Source organism: Chelonia mydas, chromosome 6, assembly GCF_015237465.2.
Source record: "Chelonia mydas isolate rCheMyd1 chromosome 6, rCheMyd1.pri.v2, whole genome shotgun sequence".
Taxonomy (NCBI): Eukaryota; Metazoa; Chordata; order Testudines; family Cheloniidae; genus Chelonia; species Chelonia mydas.
Window position 1 is genome coordinate 83,705,930 of NC_051246.2, and position 17,360 is coordinate 83,723,289.

General features: G+C 47.2%; 1 protein-coding gene across 8 annotated transcripts in view; it reads left to right on the forward strand.

Annotated features, from left to right (window-relative positions):
• The window catches only part of SCFD1 (sec1 family domain containing 1), a 144,640-nt gene that overhangs the window by 32,814 nt on the left and 94,466 nt on the right, over window positions 1-17,360 (forward strand). For 7 of the 8 annotated variants that reach the window (XR_005225547.2, XR_006291402.1, XR_005225546.2 and 4 more), the window contains exons 11-12: window positions 12,409-12,548; window positions 13,774-13,864. Coding sequence is in view for 5 of the 8 variants with exons in the window: in XM_043548068.1 (XP_043404003.1) it covers window positions 12,409-12,548; window positions 13,774-13,864 (231 nt within the window). In the remaining 3 variants the exon portion in view is untranslated. The remainder of the gene's footprint in view (window positions 1-12,408; window positions 12,549-13,773; window positions 13,865-17,360) is intronic. The other variant, XM_037900537.2, reaches the window with a different exon arrangement.

Sequence of the window (17,360 nt, forward strand, 5' to 3'; positions counted from 1 at the left end):
TGGCAAGAATACTGTGGGAGACTGTGTCAAAAGCTTTGCTAAAGTCAAGGAACAACACGTCCACTGCTTTCCCCTCATCTACAGAGCCAGTTATCTCGTCATAGAAGGCAATTAGATTAGTCAGACATGACTTGCCCTTGGTGAATCCATGCTGACTGTTCCTGATCACTTTCCTCTTCTCTAAGTGCTTCAGAATTGATTCCTTGAGGACCTGCTCCGTGATTTTTCCAGGGACTGAGGTGAGGCTGACTGGCCTGTAGTTCCCAGGATCCTCCTTCTTCCCTTTTTTTAAAGATGGGCACTACATTAGCCTAGTCCTATAGGAAAAGGGGAAGAGTCAATGGAGACTACACCAAATATGAGTCCCAGGAGGATACAGGATGGGTTGAAGAGGATTACAAGGGAGAATAGGAATAGAAAGAACTTGCAGCCAGAGGGAACAGGGGATAGACTGGAATAGCACAGTCACCAGGAATAGGCAGGTCTACGTGATCGGGGACTCTTTACTGAGAAGAATAGATAGGCCTGTGACGAGAGCTGATCCGGAGAATATAAGGGTGTGCTGTCTTCCAGATGCTAAGATACGGGATGTAGACCTGAGGTTAAAAAGGATCCTAAAGGGAGTGGGAAAGAATCCCCTAATTATCCTTCATGTGGGAACAAATGCTACCGGTAGATTCTCGCTGGAACGTATCAAGGGAGACTATGCTAGGCTGGGGAAGACGCTTAAGGAAATCGAAGCTCAGGTGATCTTTAGTGGGATTCTGCCTGTTTCTAGAGAAGGGCAACAAAGGTGTGACAAGATTATGACCATCAATAGATGGCGTAGGCAGTGGTGCTATAAGGAGGGCTTTGGGATGTATGGCCACTGGGAGGCGCTCATGGACAGAGGACAGTTCTCTCGGGATGGACTTCATCTGAGTAGGGAAGGAAATAGACTTCTAGGATGGAGGCTGGCACAACTGATTGAGAGCTTTAAACTAGGAATTTGGGGAAGATGGTTGGGAGATGTCCAGGTAATCTCCACGCCGGATTTTAGCATTGAGAGGGAAGAAAACAAAGTAAGAAAGGATACAGCCGTGGGTAGGAGAATGGATATAAGGCGGAAGGGCAGTGTGGATACCAGTCTAATAGGTCATACTGGCTGTAGAATGACCGTGCCTAATCGGGTACAGAATGTGAGAGAGGCCAAACAGCAAAAATTAAGAAGCTTGTACACCAATGCGAGGAGCCTAGGTAACAAAATGGAGGAACTAGAGCTACTGGTGCAGGAAGTGAAACCAGATATTATAGGGATAACAGAAACATGGTGGAATGGTAGTCATGACTGCACTCCAGGTATTGAAGGGTATGTGCTGTTTAGGAAAGACAGAAATAAAGGTAAAAATGGTGGAGTAGCATTGCATATCAGTGATAAGGTGGAATGTAAAGAAATCAGAAGCGATGGAATGGATAAGACAGAGTCTGTCTGGGCAAAAATCACATTGGGGAAGAAAACTACTAGAGCCTCCCCTGTGATTGTGCTTGGGGTGTGCTATAGACAGCCGGGACGAGTGCTAGTAATAACAATAGGGCTCAGATTTTCCTAGATGCGATAGCTGATGGATTCCTTCACCAAGTAGTTGCTGAACCGACTAGAGGGGGTGCCATTTTAGATTTGGTTTTGGTGAGTAGTGAGGACCTCGTAGAAGAAATGGTTGTAGGGGATAATTTTGGCTCAAGTGATCATGAGCTACTTCAGTTCAAACTGAACGGAAGGATTAATAAAAATAAATCTGCAGCTAGGGTTTTTGATTTCAAAAGGGCTGACTTTCAAAAATTAAGGAAATTAGTTAGGGAAGTGGATTGGACTGAAGAATTTATGGATCTAAAGGCAGAGGAGGCCTGGGATTACTTTAAGTCAAAGCTGCAGAAGCTATTGGAAGCCTGCATCCCAAGAAAGGGGAAAAAATTCGTAGGCAGGAGTTGTAGACCAAGCTGGATGAGCAAGCATCTCAAAGAGGTGACTAAGAAAAAGCAGAAAGCATACAGGGAGTGGAAGATGGGAGGGATCAGCAAGGAAAGCTACCTTATTGAGATCAGACCATGTGGGGATAAAGTGAGACAGGCTAAAAGTCAAGTAGAGTTGGACCTTGTAAAGGGAATTAAAACCAATAGCAAAAGGTTCTATAGCCATATAAATAAGAAGAAAACAAAGAAAGAAGAAGTGGGACCGCTAAACACTGAGGATGGAGTGGAGGTTAAGGATAATCTAGGCATGGCCCAATATCTAAACACTGAGGATGGATATGGAGGTAGATATTACCACATCCGAGGTAGAAGCCAAACTCAAACAGCTTAATGGGACTAAATCGGGGGACCCAGATAATCTTCATCCAAGAATATTAAAGGAATTGGCACATGAAATTGCAAGCCCATTAGCAAGAGTTTTTAATGAATCTGTAAACTGTACCGTTTGATTGGAGAATTGCTATCATAGTTCCTATTTTTAAGAAAGGAAAAAAAAGTGATCCAGGTAACTACAGGCCTATTAGTTTGACATCTGTAGTATGAAAGGTCTTGGAAAAAATTTTGAAGGAAAAGTAGATAAGGACATTGAGGTCAATGGTAAATGGGACAAAATACAACAAGGTTTTACAAAAGGTAGATCCTGCCAAACCAACCTGATCTCCTTCTTTGAGAAAGGAACAGCTTTTTTAGACAAAGGAAACGCAGTGGATTTAATTTACCTAGATTTCAGTAAGGCGTTTGATACTGTGCCACATGGGGAATTATTAGTTAATTTGGAAAAGATGGGGATCAATATGAACATTGAAAGGTGGATAAGGAATTGGTTAACAGGGAGACTACAACGGGTCATACTGAAAGGTGAACAGTCAGGCTGGAGGGAGGTTACCAGTGGAGTTCTTCAGGGATCGGTTTTGGGACCAATCTTCTTTAATCTTTTTATTACTGACCTCAGCACAAAAAGTGGGAGTGTGCTAATAAAGTTTGCGGATGATACAAAGCTGGGAGGTATTGCCATTTAGAGAGAGACCAGGATATCATACAGGAGGATCTGGAAGACCTTGTAAACTGGAGTAATAGTAATAGGATGAAATTTAATAGTGAGAAGTGTACGGTCATGCATTTAGGGATTAATAACAAGAATTTTAGTTATAAGCTGGGGACGCATCAGTTAGAAATAACGGAGGAGGAGAAGGACCTTGGAGTATTGGTTGATCACAGGATGACTATGAGCCGCCAATGTGATATGGCCGTGAAAAAAGCTAATGCGGTCTTGGGATGCATTAGGCGAGGTATTTCCAGTAGAGATAAGGAGGTTTTAGTACCGTTATACAAGGCACTGGTGAGACCTCACCTGGAATATTGTGTGCAGTTTCTGGTCTCCCATGTTTAAGAAGGATGAATTCAAACTGGAACAGGTACAGAGAAGGGCTACTAGGATGATCCGAGGAATGGAAAACCTGTCTTATGAAAGGAGACTCAAGGAGCTTGGCTTGTTTAGCCTAACCAAAAGAAGGTTGAGGGGAGATATGATTGCTCTCTATAAATATATCAGAGGGATAAATATCAGAGAGGAAGAGGAATTATTTAAGCTCAGTACCAATGTGGACACAAGAACAGATGGATATAAACTGGTCATTGGGAAGCTTAGACTTGAAATTAGACGAACGTTTCTAACCGTCAGAGGAGTGAAGTTTTGGAATAGCCTTCCAAGGGAAGCAGCGGGGGCAAAAGACCTATCTGGCTTTAAGATTAAGCTCGATAAGTTTATGGAGGAGATGATATGATGGGATAATATGATTTTGGCAATTAATTGATCTTTAAATATTCATGGTAAATAGGCCCAATGGCCTGTGATGGGATGTTAGATGGGGTGGGATCTGAGTTACTACCAAGACTTCTTTCCTGGGTGTCTGGCTTCTGAATCTTGCCCATATGCTCAGGATTCAGCTGATCGCCATATTTGGGGTCGGGAAGGAATTTTCCTCCAGGACAGATTGGAAGAGGCCCTGGAGGTTTTTCGCCTTCCTCTGTAGCATGGGGCATGGGACACTTGCTGGAGGATTCTCTGCTCCTTGAAGTCTTTAAACCATGATTTGAGGACTTCAGTAGCTCAGACATAGGTGAGAGGTTTATCGCAGGAGTGGGTGGGTGAGATTCTGTGGCCTGCATTGTGCAGGAGGTCGGACTAGATGATCATAATGGTCCCTTCTGACCTTAATATCTATGAATCTATAAGCCTTCCTTTTTTGTGCTGTGTGGGACGAGGGAAGGGGGTGGGGTGGGGTGGGGAACGGGACAGTCAGAGATTTGCATATGTCGTTATCATACTCAGCCATCCTGTCTGGAGTGCCGTGCAATGAGCGCTGCACTTTCAGGCTGGCTAAAATGCGTGGTGATGGGGTTTGAGTGCAGTGGGCAAGGGTCGTAGTTTTCAGGGCTGGGTGGTGAAATTACAGGTGTTGGAGGCAGCTGGTGGCGATAAGAACCCAGGTGTTGGGGAAAGTGGGTTGGAGGTGACATGGGGGCACAAGGGAAAGAGTTTGGGGACAAGGGCTGCTGTGCTCCACCTGCATTGCTACAAGCACCTGTATCGAGTCCGCTTGACACTCCATGACGCTTAGCAGCCCTTCCATGCTTTGGTGCCGGCGATCCGCATTCTGCTGGAGGACCCTCCTTTCACTCTCCCGCCACTCCTGCACTTTTTGATTTTCATTAAGGGACTGCTGCATGACTTCTTGCAGCATGTCCTCTTTGCTTCTTCGCAGACACTTCCTGATTCGTTGGAGTCTTTCGGCCGTTGATAGTAAGAACAGCTGGAATCTCAAGATTGCATCTGTAAAGCCAAAATGCAACACTTAACAGAGGCAGCATTGTTCACACCAGACAGAGCAATGATTTGGCCGTATTTAAAGACAAGTACAGTGTACACAGTATCAGAAATTGCCTGTCCCGAAGTGAGCGCACATAACCCACAGGAGCCCCAAAATGGTGAGTAAGCACAGGGGCAAGAGGGATGGCTTGTTTAACGGCCATACTGTCCTCTGGGGTTCTGTGCCTTGGGGAGAGCCAACAGCTGCAGGGGGCCCCCATACTGAACACTGTCCCCACATTTTCACAGGGTGAGTTCGTCCTGGAAGATATCTCACTGCTGAGGGTGACCTGGGAAGCAAGGGAGGATCTTCAACTACAAAGTGGCTTCTGCCCTGGCCCAAATGCAGCTTGCCTGTGTGCAGCAATGGTCCCCCTGCCCGTCACAGCACAGTGGTGCGGACATTTAGCCTTACTGGGACAAGGAGCACATTAGCTCTGCCATGGAACCTGCGCAAACGGATTGCCCAGCTCTTTGAAGAGATCATTGAGGCTGGTTACCATGATGTGAGAGAGCACAGCAATGCCCTCTTCCACATTTAGGCATGCATGCAGCCCTAACCCTCCTCACTCCAAGAGCCCGCACTGAACAATTTCCTTCCCAAAATAAAAGCCACTTACCAGGCACCTCCTCTGCTGTTTGTTCTTCCCCAAGCACCATCTGCTGCGACTGGCTACCTTCCTCCTGGCTTAAAAACAGCTCCTGGCTGCATGCATCTAGGGATGCCAGTCTGTCCCCCTCCTCCTCAGCACCCTCGCTCTCGCTTTCCTCCTCCAGCCTTGTTGAACTGTCCATTGTGGTCTTCGGAGTGGAGGTGGGGTTGCCTCCAAGTATTGCGTTCAGCTCTTTGTAGAAACGGCAAGTCGTGGGGGCAGCACCAGAGTGCGGATTTGCCTCTCGTGCTTTGTGGTAGGCATTCTGAAGCTTCTTCACTTTAACCCTGCACTGCAGTGCCTCCCAGTCATGGCCCCTTTCCATCATGTCCCTTGATACCTGCCTGAAGGTATCATAATTCCTACGGCTGGAGTGCAGCTGGGACTGGACAGCTTCCTGCCCCCAAACACTGATGAGGTCCAGCACCTCGCCATTGCTCCATACTGGGGATCGCCTGGTGCGTGGAGGAATGGTCACCTGGAAAGATTCGCTGAGAGTACTCCACGCCTGGCTGAGCAAACAGGAAGGGGAATTTCAAAATTCCCAGAGAATTTAAAGGGTGGGTCTGATGGTTGGTCACCTGAGGGCAGGGCAGTAGAGTTCAAAGTGATGACCAGAGTGACTAGAATAGGCATTGTGGGACACTTCTGGAGGCTGATCAGAACGCATTAATAGACCAGAATGTCCACACTGGCACTGCGGCACTCCAGCCGGGGCGCAGCAAGTGTTATGCTTCTCGTGGAGGTGGATTACCAGGGGTGCTCCAGCCACGGAGTCCGGGCGCTCTACATGCCTTGCCAGTGTGGACACGTCAGGAGTTAGGGAGCCCGGGGCTACTTTAATGCGCTCTAACTTGCAAGGGGAAACCAGCCGGCTCTGCAATAAACTGAGCTTTAGGGTGGGAAATCTATAATATTAGAAAGGAAAGATAATTATTGATAAATGTAGATCCAGGTTTATGTTTTTTATAATATTGTACCACATGTTTCTGACACTTTGTTTCATTTCTAGTTAAATCTTTATTCTTAAATAAGTCTATTTTTGTTTTATCATAAGTGCTCACAAGCACTGTGTGGTATACAGGACTGGTGATTTAAAGTAAAACACTGCAGTGGATCTGTGATTGGGGGCAGTGAATCTGGGATTTCTTAGAGTAGCCAGTGTCAGGGGCTCGATATCACAAGGGAATGATTCAAAGGGACTCAAGGATTGGAATGCACCTGTTGTTAATATGCAAGGCAAAGTTAGAGCTGGCATAGCCCAGAGGGGAGTGCCGGAGTGGCCAAAAGGCTAGTTGTGTTAAGGAGCTGACATACAGCTACCACAAGAAAGGCTCCCTCTTACTGGAAGCAGGGGATAACAAGGTGACTTGCAGACCTGGATACCCCAAGAACTGTTACAGTGAACTATTTTTTTCAGAATTGCCAACAAACTGAAAGTTGCTTGCCCAGCTGTATTCTCAAGGCTTCAAATATTCATAGTGAATTGCTCCAAAATTAATAGGCTAACTTTCCGCAGAATATTCAAAGGCATTGGTTCTCATTGGGGACAAAACAGCAAAACAAAGTTAAAATACATATACAAAGATATTTAACTTCTAAAAGTTAGCACTAGTGTATCACACTGTTTAAACAATTAAAAAAAAAATATTTCTGATAGAAGACCATACCGAGAAATTGGAGACAGAAAGTTTCCTGCTTTTTGTGGAAAGTGTGTATGTTTGGGGAAGGAAGAGAGGTGGAAAACTGGGCTTTCTCTAGAATGAGATGCAAACATGGTTATTAAAATTGTGGCTCCATAATATGAATGCAGGTCTTCCTTATCGAGAACCATTCATTCCTTATTTTGGTTATTTATTCAAAAGCTATTAGTTCTATAGTGAATTTCAGTTTACCACCTAAGGCCTGCATCTGGTAAGTTTCTCATTGTTGTTTCTTGGACTTCCCAGGTTAGTCCATTTTTAAGCTTCGAGTATAGTAAGCTTGCATATAACATTTGTTATTAAATAATATAAACTTTGATTACAAAAACTGATCCTTGTGACTCCACTATCTTTCTTTCCATCTTTTAAGAAACTTGCATTCTCCCTTAATTTTCTGTCAACTCTTTTCCTGTTTCATGACTCTTCACAATTTGGCTGTTCATTTCTAATGTGAAATTTTGTCAGTTACTTTTGAAAACCTAATTACGTTATCCATATTATGTTAATTAAATTACATTACCACCACTTGTCTGTTCTGGCAATAGTATCGACAAATAATCCAAAATTATAATAAGGCATGACCTTTTTTTCATGAGGCTGGTTATCCTTAGCTACACTGCATTTTTCTGTCCCTCTGACCCCATGTGATCTTTCAGTGTAGCTTCTGAATTTTTCCCTCTCCAGCAAAAGTCATCAGATTTTCTAGTATTTAGTTTCCAAATATCTTGTACACAATGTCATTAAGATAATCTGTTTATATTCTTCCTGAATGGAGTAACCTTTATGAAAATGTATGTGAAAGCATCTTCACCATTTCCCATTTCTTTGCATGTTGTAATTTGTTTACATCTGATGTCTTGCCAACTTCAACTCCACGGGGCCTGTGGCTTAGGGGCACCATTGCCTGCAGTCACCTTTAAGCCAGGAAAAATCCAAGTTCCAATATGAAAGGATTTAAAGATATGGCTTGTGTTAAAACCATTTCTAGTACTTTTTGGGTGAAGTTTGCAATTCCTGCACTGTTTCAGAATCATCATGTATTTTGAAAAAGTTTAAAAAACAAAAAACCTAGGGCCAGATTTACAGACATTTATAAGTACACCTCTACCCTGATATAACATGACCCAATATAACGTTGGTTCTCATACAATGTGGTAAAGCTCCAACCAGCGTGTTAAGAGTGCCGGGCCGGTGCCCAGGGGTTGGATAAGGGGCAGAGGGTCTCAGGGTGGTCAGGGGCTCCCCCTTCCCCCCAGGTCTGGGAGGCAGGAGCTGTGTGGGGGCACTTTTGGGGGCCCCACAGTCCCAGAGTGGCCCGGGGGATTAGCAGGGGGCCGGGAGCAGCCCACTCTGCTGCCCTGGCCCCAGCCCCAGCCGTGTCGCTCGGGGGAGGTGGTTTGGGGGAAAGGATTCCCCCCCGCATTCACCAGCAGCGGCGGAAGCGGAGCAGCCCAGCCCGCTCCACTCCGCCAGCTCCCAGCCGCAGTGCTCCGTTTCCCACCGCAGGTGAGTGTGGGACCTTTCACCAAACTGCCAGCTGTCATAACCCACCCCTCCCTCTGTTGTTCACTCTCCCCACTCTCACTCATTCACTCATTTTCACTAGGCAGGGGATTGGTATGCGGGAGGGGGGTGAGGACTCCGACTGAGGGTGCGGGCTCTGGGGTGGGGCCAGGGATAAGAGGTTTGGGGTGTAGGAGGGTGCTCTGGGCTGGGAGGTAGAACTGAGGGGCTCGAAATATGGGTGGGGGCTCCGGGCTGAGGTAGGGGGTGCGGATTCTGAAGTGGGGCCAAGGGGTTCGGAATGTGGGAGGGGGCTACAAGCTGGGGCCAAGGGGTTTGGAGTGTGGGAGAGGCCTCCAGGTTGGGACCGAGAGGTTCAGAATGCGGGAGGGGGCTCCAGGCTGGGGCCGAGGGGTTCGGAGTATGGGAGGGGCCTCCAGGTTGGGGCCGAGGGGTTCGGAGTGCGGGAGGGGGCTCCGAGCTGAGGCCAAGGGCTTGGGGGGGGGGTATGGGCTCTGAGCTGGGGGCATGGGTTCTGGGGTGGGACCAGAAATGAGGGGTTTGGAGTGTGGGAGGGAGCTCCGGGCTGGGGCTGAGGGGTTCAGAATGCGGGAGGAAGCTCTGGGCTGGGGCCGAGGGGTTCGGAGTGCTGGAGGGGATGAGGGCTCCGACTGGGGGAGCGGGCTCTGGTGTGGGGTTGGGGATGAGGGATTTGGGGTATAGGAGGGTGCAAAGCTGGGACAGAGGGGTTTGGAGGGCGGGAGGGAGATCAGGGTTGGGGCACGGGGGGAGTGTGAGGGCTCTGTCTGGGGGTGCAGGCTCTGGAGTGGGGCTGGGGATGAGGTGTTTGGGGTGCAGTAGGGGGCTCCGGGCTGGGATCAAGGCGTTCGGAGGGTGGGAGAGGAATCAGGGCTGGGGCAGGGGTTTGGGTGCGGGGGGGGGGCAGGCTCCGGACGGGGCTTACCTCAAGCAGCTCCCGGAAGCAACGGCATGTCCCCCTTCCTGCTCCTACGTGAAGACAAGGCCAGGCAGCTCTGCACACTGCCCCATCCACAGGCACTGCCCCTACAGCTCATTGGCCCCGGTTCCTGGACGGTGGGAGTTACGAGGACAGCACCTGCAGATGGGGCAGCACGCAGAGCCCCATGGCTGCCCAGGGCATAAGAGCTGGAGGGGGGACTTGCTGCTGCTTCTGGGAGCCGCGCGGAGCCACGGCAGGCACGGAGCCTGCCTTAGCCCCGATGCACAGCGGACCGGACTTTTAACGGCCCAGTCAGTGGTGCTCATCAGAGCCCGAGGGTCCCTTTTCAACTGGGCTTTCTGGTCGAAAACCAGACACCTGGCAACCCTACAAGCCCCTTTCATATTTTTAAAGAAGGTGTTTGTTTAATCTTATGAAGCCCAAAGGTGACCCATTTTCCTCTAAAATTATGAAGGCTGAGCAGAGGACATGTGTAGAATTTAAAATCTTGTCTAAAAGAGAATTATTTCCCCTCCCCAATCACTCAAAATGAGGGCGGGGGGAGAGAGGAATAATTAACCATTCAGCATGAATGAATTAATCTCAAAACTCTTTAAGGAAGGGATTCACCATACATGGTGAGTGGAGTGGGGAAGTGTCACCACTGCAGCCCTATCTCCAGATGGTGTTGAGGATTGGAGATCTGTTTGTAGGGAGTGAGTGTGACTCATTTGCTCACCTACATTTTTTACTTTACACAACCAGGGGGAATCCATTCAACCATTATAGTCAATGTAGAGATGCCATACTGACAAGGGAATGGGGAGAGGGTTACAAGAGGCTTTTTGGAAACATTCAGACAGCCATGTCTTCTGAATGAGATCTGTAGTTTCTGGGGTCAGAATCTCGCCTGTTTCCATGTGGATTCTTCAAACAGAATCATCTGTTGAAAATACTGAGTATAACCATAGAATTTTCCTCTCAGTGATCTCCACCAGGTCCATCTTGTTCGGGTTTTTGCAGCAGGGAAAAACTTGGTCTCTCAGTACTGCATCCACAATTTTGGTGTAATTGGATCATCATCATTAGACTACAACATTTCTCTACAACACTGAGGAAACCTATGGCAGCCCTGTACAAATATGTTCTAAATTACTGAATTGCCTGTACAAATCCCATATGAAAACCTGTGCACCTTCTAGAGTGAATTTATAGAATCATTTTAAGTCAGACAACTCCAGTTTACATACAGAAAGCAAAGTAGGTGATCATGTCTACTTAGGAAATCTCTGTGTGTGCTCTTGAATGCGAATTAGGACAGGACAAATACGCTTGCACTCACTGGAAATTCTTTTTCTATTATAGCTTTAAATTACTTTGACTTTGAATAAACTATACCAGGCTCCTAACTCTGCTTATGTTATCTTAGGTTGGTTAGTAAACTTCTTCTGGCTGGTGCACAGATATTTAACAAAAATAGATGCTTTTGATTACACTAGAATAAATAGTAAAATAAAACATTTGCTCAATGGTAGCAAAATAGTCTATTTTAAAGCATTAAGGAAGAAAGATTATACATACAGCCTAGAGATTTTTAGAGAGGATTTGTGTTAGGATATAGATATTCAGGCCTGTCTCTAAAGGCCTATACTCTAAGAATTTAGGTGTATTCTTATCACTTGGCTAGTTAGAGGTATAAAAGAAAGAATCAAAATCACTGTCTGCCAGTGTAAGGTCCTTCTCTTACTGTGACAGTCTGAGGCCCTGTTCTTAGGCTAAGATCTTCGGCTAAGCAACAGAGGCAGCCATAAGCTGGGAAGCGACTGGTCACATCCTCACATTCCAAACTAGTCACATTGAAAGAATGTGCTATTGGGCTGTTAGGAATACACTCCTGTCCTGATAATGCCTGTCACCTCCAGAGAAAGGGAAGTGCCTAGAAAATGTAAAAGGAAACTTAGTTTGATAGCATCCTGTCTGGCAAGAACTCACTTATCAATATCTGAGATGTGAAATCCTCATTTCTTTGTTTTCTGTCACTGTAGTCCCCATTTCCCTATTGTTTGTCTGTATAATCTCTGTCTGGTTCTGAGATTGTTTCTGTCTGCTGTATAATTAATTTTGCTGGGTATAAACTAATTAAGGTGGTGGGATATAATCATGTTACAATATGTTAGGATTGGTTAGTTAAATTTCAGGAAAACGATTGGTTAAAGTATAGCTAAGCAGAACTCAAGTTTTACTATATAGTCTGCAGTCAGTCAGGAAGTGAGTGGGTGTGGGGGGGAAATGGGAACAGGGAATGGGGGTGGGGAGATTGGAATCATGTTTGGCTAAGGGCAGGAATGGGAACAGGGACACAGGTGTAAGGCTCTGTGGTGTCAGAGCTGGGAAGGGGGACACTAAGGAAGGAAACTGGAATCATGCTTGCTGGAAGTTCACCCCAATAAACATCAAATTGTTTGCACCTTTGGACATCAGGTGTTGTTGCTCTCTGTTCATGCGAGAAGGACCAGGGAAGTAAGTGGTTGAAGGAATAAGCCTGCTAATAATTTGAAATGTCCATTTCATTTGGAAGATCTATCATAGGATTTCATCAAAATAAACATATAGAGGTCTTCTAGTTATTTTGATTCATGATAAGAATATTTTTGATTCTCAGTTTTGGATTGAAATTGTGGATGTTTAATTAAGATTATTCTTTTCTAGGATTTCCATTTGAACAGAGTTAATCTAGAGGAATCTTCAGGAATGGAAAATTCTCCAGCAGGGGCTAGACCAAAGAAAAAGAATAAAAAATCATATGACTTAACTCCAGCTGATAAATTTTGGCAAAAGCATAAAGGCAGGTGAGCGGAACAATTCCAGATTTTATATTTAAATTAGTCAACTTCTAAGGAAGAATTACCCTTAACATACTAATATTTTTTCCATATCTTTGAGGAAGCGTGATAGAGGGTCATAAGCCACATTACTCTACCCAAAGAACTTTGTGTAATTTCATAAAATTAGGTATGTCTGGTATAGTGCAATCTATGTAAATAGTGTAGAGGAATTAATCTCATTTTAAGGAATTCACTAGCAGTTTTACTTAGTTTAGGAATGTTTAAAAAGTTCCTTTGAATAAAGCGTACAAGTGACAAATCTGTTTGCAAATTGAGTAGATGCTTTCTATTTAATTCTAAAGGTACTGTTAGCCCAGTTTCTCATGTACCTGTGGAGTAAGATTTCATTTGTGAAAAAGCTTTGAAATGTGTTCCCAATTCAGGGGGAAAATCAGATTGGATTTATAGGGAGAAGTAGAGTTCTTTGGTAATACGGAAAATGCTAAATTAAACATAATCACTTAATTCTTATGATTCACAAACAAGGTAGTAGAGTGCACTGGATATGCTAAGAAAGAGTTTTATGTGACTAAAGCTATAAAAGAATGGAAACTGAAACTCTGCTGTGTAGTGTGGTCTGGTCACATTATTAGATTTAAAGAAAGATGTCACTCTGATCCATTTGAATATCCCAGTACTTTACTGTTCCGAATGTTGATGAAAATGAAATTACTTAGGATAGAGACCTCGTGACTAGTAGATTTAATTCCTTCAGGTAAAATAGTTGAGGAATTGCTTTATACTAATCCTTACCTATTGCGGTAGCTTTACTTTTAGGGTTTTGTGGAAATACATATAATATCTACAGCAATTTGAAACACTGATGTTAGTGGATCTGCTGGGATAGTAATTTTACCTCTTTGTATTCATCTGCTTTGGGGGGATTTTTTTATTATGTAGAGAGTATGCATCTATGGTGCCATCCCTATGTATTAATTTTTATAAGTGGATTTAATAAAGCATATAAAAAGTAATGGATATTTGTACTGAAAGCTTAAGCATATGTTTGATTACTTTCATATATTCGTTATTTTCTGTATGTTTGATGCTTCATTATTATAGTAGTGAATTGGTATTTCATAAACATATCTGAAAGGCATTTCAACCGTTATTTTGATCATACAAACCATATGGTGGTTCTGCTTAAATTTGACTGTTTAACAGAACCTGATATGTAATATTGCTTTAGTCCTTTCCCAGAGGTAGCAGAGTCTGTTCAGCAAGAGCTGGAATCCTACAGAGCCCAAGAAGATGAGGTCAAAAGGCTTAAAAGTATTATGGTAACGTTTGTTTAATGTACATATTTTTTGTTTTTATATAAATTATGAGAATACTTCTTTAGGGCTTTGTTCCATGCATTGAAAACATCAGCATCAACAAATGTTGTTCTTCGAGTGATGGTCCCTACATGGATTCCAAGCATGGGTGTGCATGCACGCCGTGCGCCGGAGCCGGAACTATTGCTAGTAATATCCATTGATCCGCACGTGCATCAGCTACGTGGCACGTCCAAGGCTTTAAGAGGCTGTGCAGGTCAACGCTGCTCCAGTTCCCTTTTACCACCGCATGGCCAGAGTTGGAATCTCTCTTCCTCGGTGCTCTTAGCTTGATAAAAGAACTGCTTTTGTCCATTGTACATAGTTTTTCTTTAGTTTAGTTGTTGTCTGTTCATTATTAATTAATTGGCTGGTTACTTTCCGTTGGACTTCTCCTCTCTGGGGACCGCCCCCCCGCCCCAGCTCGGGGACTGTACTCTGGCAAGCCGGGTTTAAATACTGCGCCTCATGCCCATGCTCCTTCTCTGAGAGCAATGAGCACCAATTTTGTCTTTATTGCCTTGGCAAGGCTCACATTGCTGCCCATTGCTCCATCTGCCAATTATTCCCACCGTGCACCCGGGAGGCTAGAGAACTCCGCCTCCGCAAACACCTCATGGAAGAGGTAATGCGCCCAAGTGCGTGCCCATATCCAGGACCCATGGATCCGCTGGAATGGCATTCAACACCGGCGTGAGCACCTCTCTGGGGTCTTCCCACCCAGCACCAGTGCACCCACCAAAAGCCCACCGTGTGCACATAAAGCGCATCCATGGGCACAAGGGTGGCTCCCCAACAGGGACAGCCCCCAAGCTCAGTGTTGCCTCCTCAAGCCATGCCAGATTGGGTAAGAAGTCGCGCGCCGACTTGGACACTCTCGCGCTGAAGAAGTCCCGCTCCGAGCACAAGTCCAACCTGTGCTGGTGCCAGCCCCAGTGACTGGCTCACCGCCGGTGCCCCCAGTTCCGTCCACTCCACCGGCCCTGTCTGGACTTGCCTGCCTGGTGCCGTGCATGCCAGGACTTTTGTCCCCCCACTGTCACGGTGCAGGACTCACCCCTGCGGCGCCTCCTGCTGGTCTCTCAGGGAATTAGCTCTTCCAGCCTCCGGAGCGCCCTCTGCAGGCCGGTGTCCCACTTGCCGCTGGCCCCGTGTCCCTCCCGGACCTCTTTTACCCAGGGTGCTGCCCTCTGGCAGTACCCCCACAGTCTCTGGGTCTCCCCTCCCCGGGGAACCCCCACCTGCTATCCCCACCTTGCCTCAGGTTTTGGCTACTGCCAGTCAACATTGAGCCCCCGCACAGTGGGGTGGACTGCAATGTATAAGCCAATCATCACAGGCAAGAGGGGTTTGGACCTGCTGCCTTGGCCTACCCGTGGGCTGCCCTGTTGCAACCCCAGTACCCTGTCTTAGGCCGTCTGCCAGGCCTGCAGCCTGGGGCTTTTCCAGTCTGGAGCCTCCCAGCTCCTCTGGCCTTCCCCAGCCCTGCCCCACTCCAGGTACCTTCTCAAGTTCCCCAGCAGCCAGGCCCATCTCCCTAGACGTATGCTCCTGGCCCAATGCCCTCTTATAAGGGCCGGCTGAGCCCTGATTGGGGTGTGGCCGCAGCTGAGCCCACTTCCCCAATCAGCCTGGGAACTGCTTGCTCCCAGCCACAGCCCTCTCCAGGGCTGTTTTAAGCTCTTTAAGGCTGGAGCAGGTGACCACCCCACTACACCCCCACACACACACACTGGTGGCTAAGTTTATGCTACCCTACATGGGCTTCGCCTGCCATCCCCTGTGGATAAGTTGCTCCTGCTCCATCCTTCTTTGCTCCACCCTGCCCTTCTCTTCTGGGCCCCTCCACACAGGTGCCTCTATTGCTCCTGGACTGTCCTCCTGCACCGACAGTCCCACTGGCTCTGCCCCTACCAGACCCATCTTCCAAGTCCAAATGGTCCTCCTACCCAGACCCCACGTTCTCACCCGTGCGGTCCTTCAGTCTGGACCCTTGGTGCCAACTGTACCCTCCAATATACGCCCCACCAGCCGACCCGTGGTACCCCTACACCTTGTCACCACCGCTGCCTGGTGACCCCTATGCCTGGCCCTACTGGGCTGCCTGGAAGCCCTATCATGAGCATGGAATGCCATCTCACTCATGGCACTGGCTGTCCCTGATGCACACAGCCCCTCCCTTTGTCTTCGAGGACCCTTCAGCCGTCTCCGCTCTGGCGGCACCAGCAAGCACCTTCGCCAGCACCAGTCCATATGGGCACCTCCTCGTCTCTGGGACGATGCTATCATTCCCTCCTCCCTCTCACCTCCTGCCAACCTCATGCCGTACCAGGACTTACTTTGGTGAATGGCCACATCCCTCAGTCTGCCTGTCGAATTCCTAGACATCTTACAATCTTCTGGACCCTCGTGTACTGCACTCCCTGTTCACAACACCCTTCTACAACCGGCCCAAACCATCTGGCACACCCCAGCCTCCTGTGCCCCAACACCGAAACAGGCGGAACACCAGTACTTCATGCCCTCTAAGGGCACAGACTTTCCTTTCACCCACATGCCCCCCAACTCCCTGGTGGTCCAAGCCGTGACCAAGCGCACCTGCCAGCAACACCTACGGTCCAAGCCCTCTGGTCAGGCCACCAAGAATGGGACACCAGATCTACTTTTCTGCTGGCCTCCAATTCCACATTGCCAGCTACCAGGCCATCCTGGCCAAATATGACTTCTTTTCGTACTCCAAACTCATGGACTTCCAGGCCTTCCTCCCTCCAGAGAGGTAGCAGGACTTCCAATGTCAACTGGATGAAGGCAAGTTAGTGGCCAGGGTCACTCTCCAGGACATGGTCAATGCTGCCTATACTGCATCCCGCTCTCTGGCATCTGGGCTCATACTTTGCCAGGACTCCTGGCTCCAATCTAGTGGCTTCCCAAAAGAGGTCCAAACCACCCTTGAGAACCTCCCCTTCGACAACCACAAGTTCAGAAACAAAACTGACGAGTCCTTCCATTCCCTCAAGGACTCTAGTACCACCTTATGCCACATACCAGCCCGTACCACCAGCACCCACCATATTCTTCTCAACATCGTCTATATTCCCAATTACCTCGCTACTCTACTACTGCTACTCCTTCTACTTCCACGCTGCCTCAAGGTTCCTTCAAGCAGCCCTTTTGCCTCCTTCTCCAAGACCCACGAACCTCCCCCATCTCCTCTCGCTACTCCACGGGTGGTTTTCGGGGGTCGCCTTGGCCTCATCACTCGCAACTGGGGCAAGATTACCACCAACGGCTGGGTGCTGGACATTGTCTACCAGGGATACCTCATCTAATTTCTCTCCTTCCCGCCTCGCTGCCCGCCTCAGGAGCACCCTGCCATGTTATCACACTCTCACTTCCTCTGAGAGGAAGCGGATGCCCTCATCCAGAAGGGCACTATAGAACTCATTCTACAGTGCTGCCA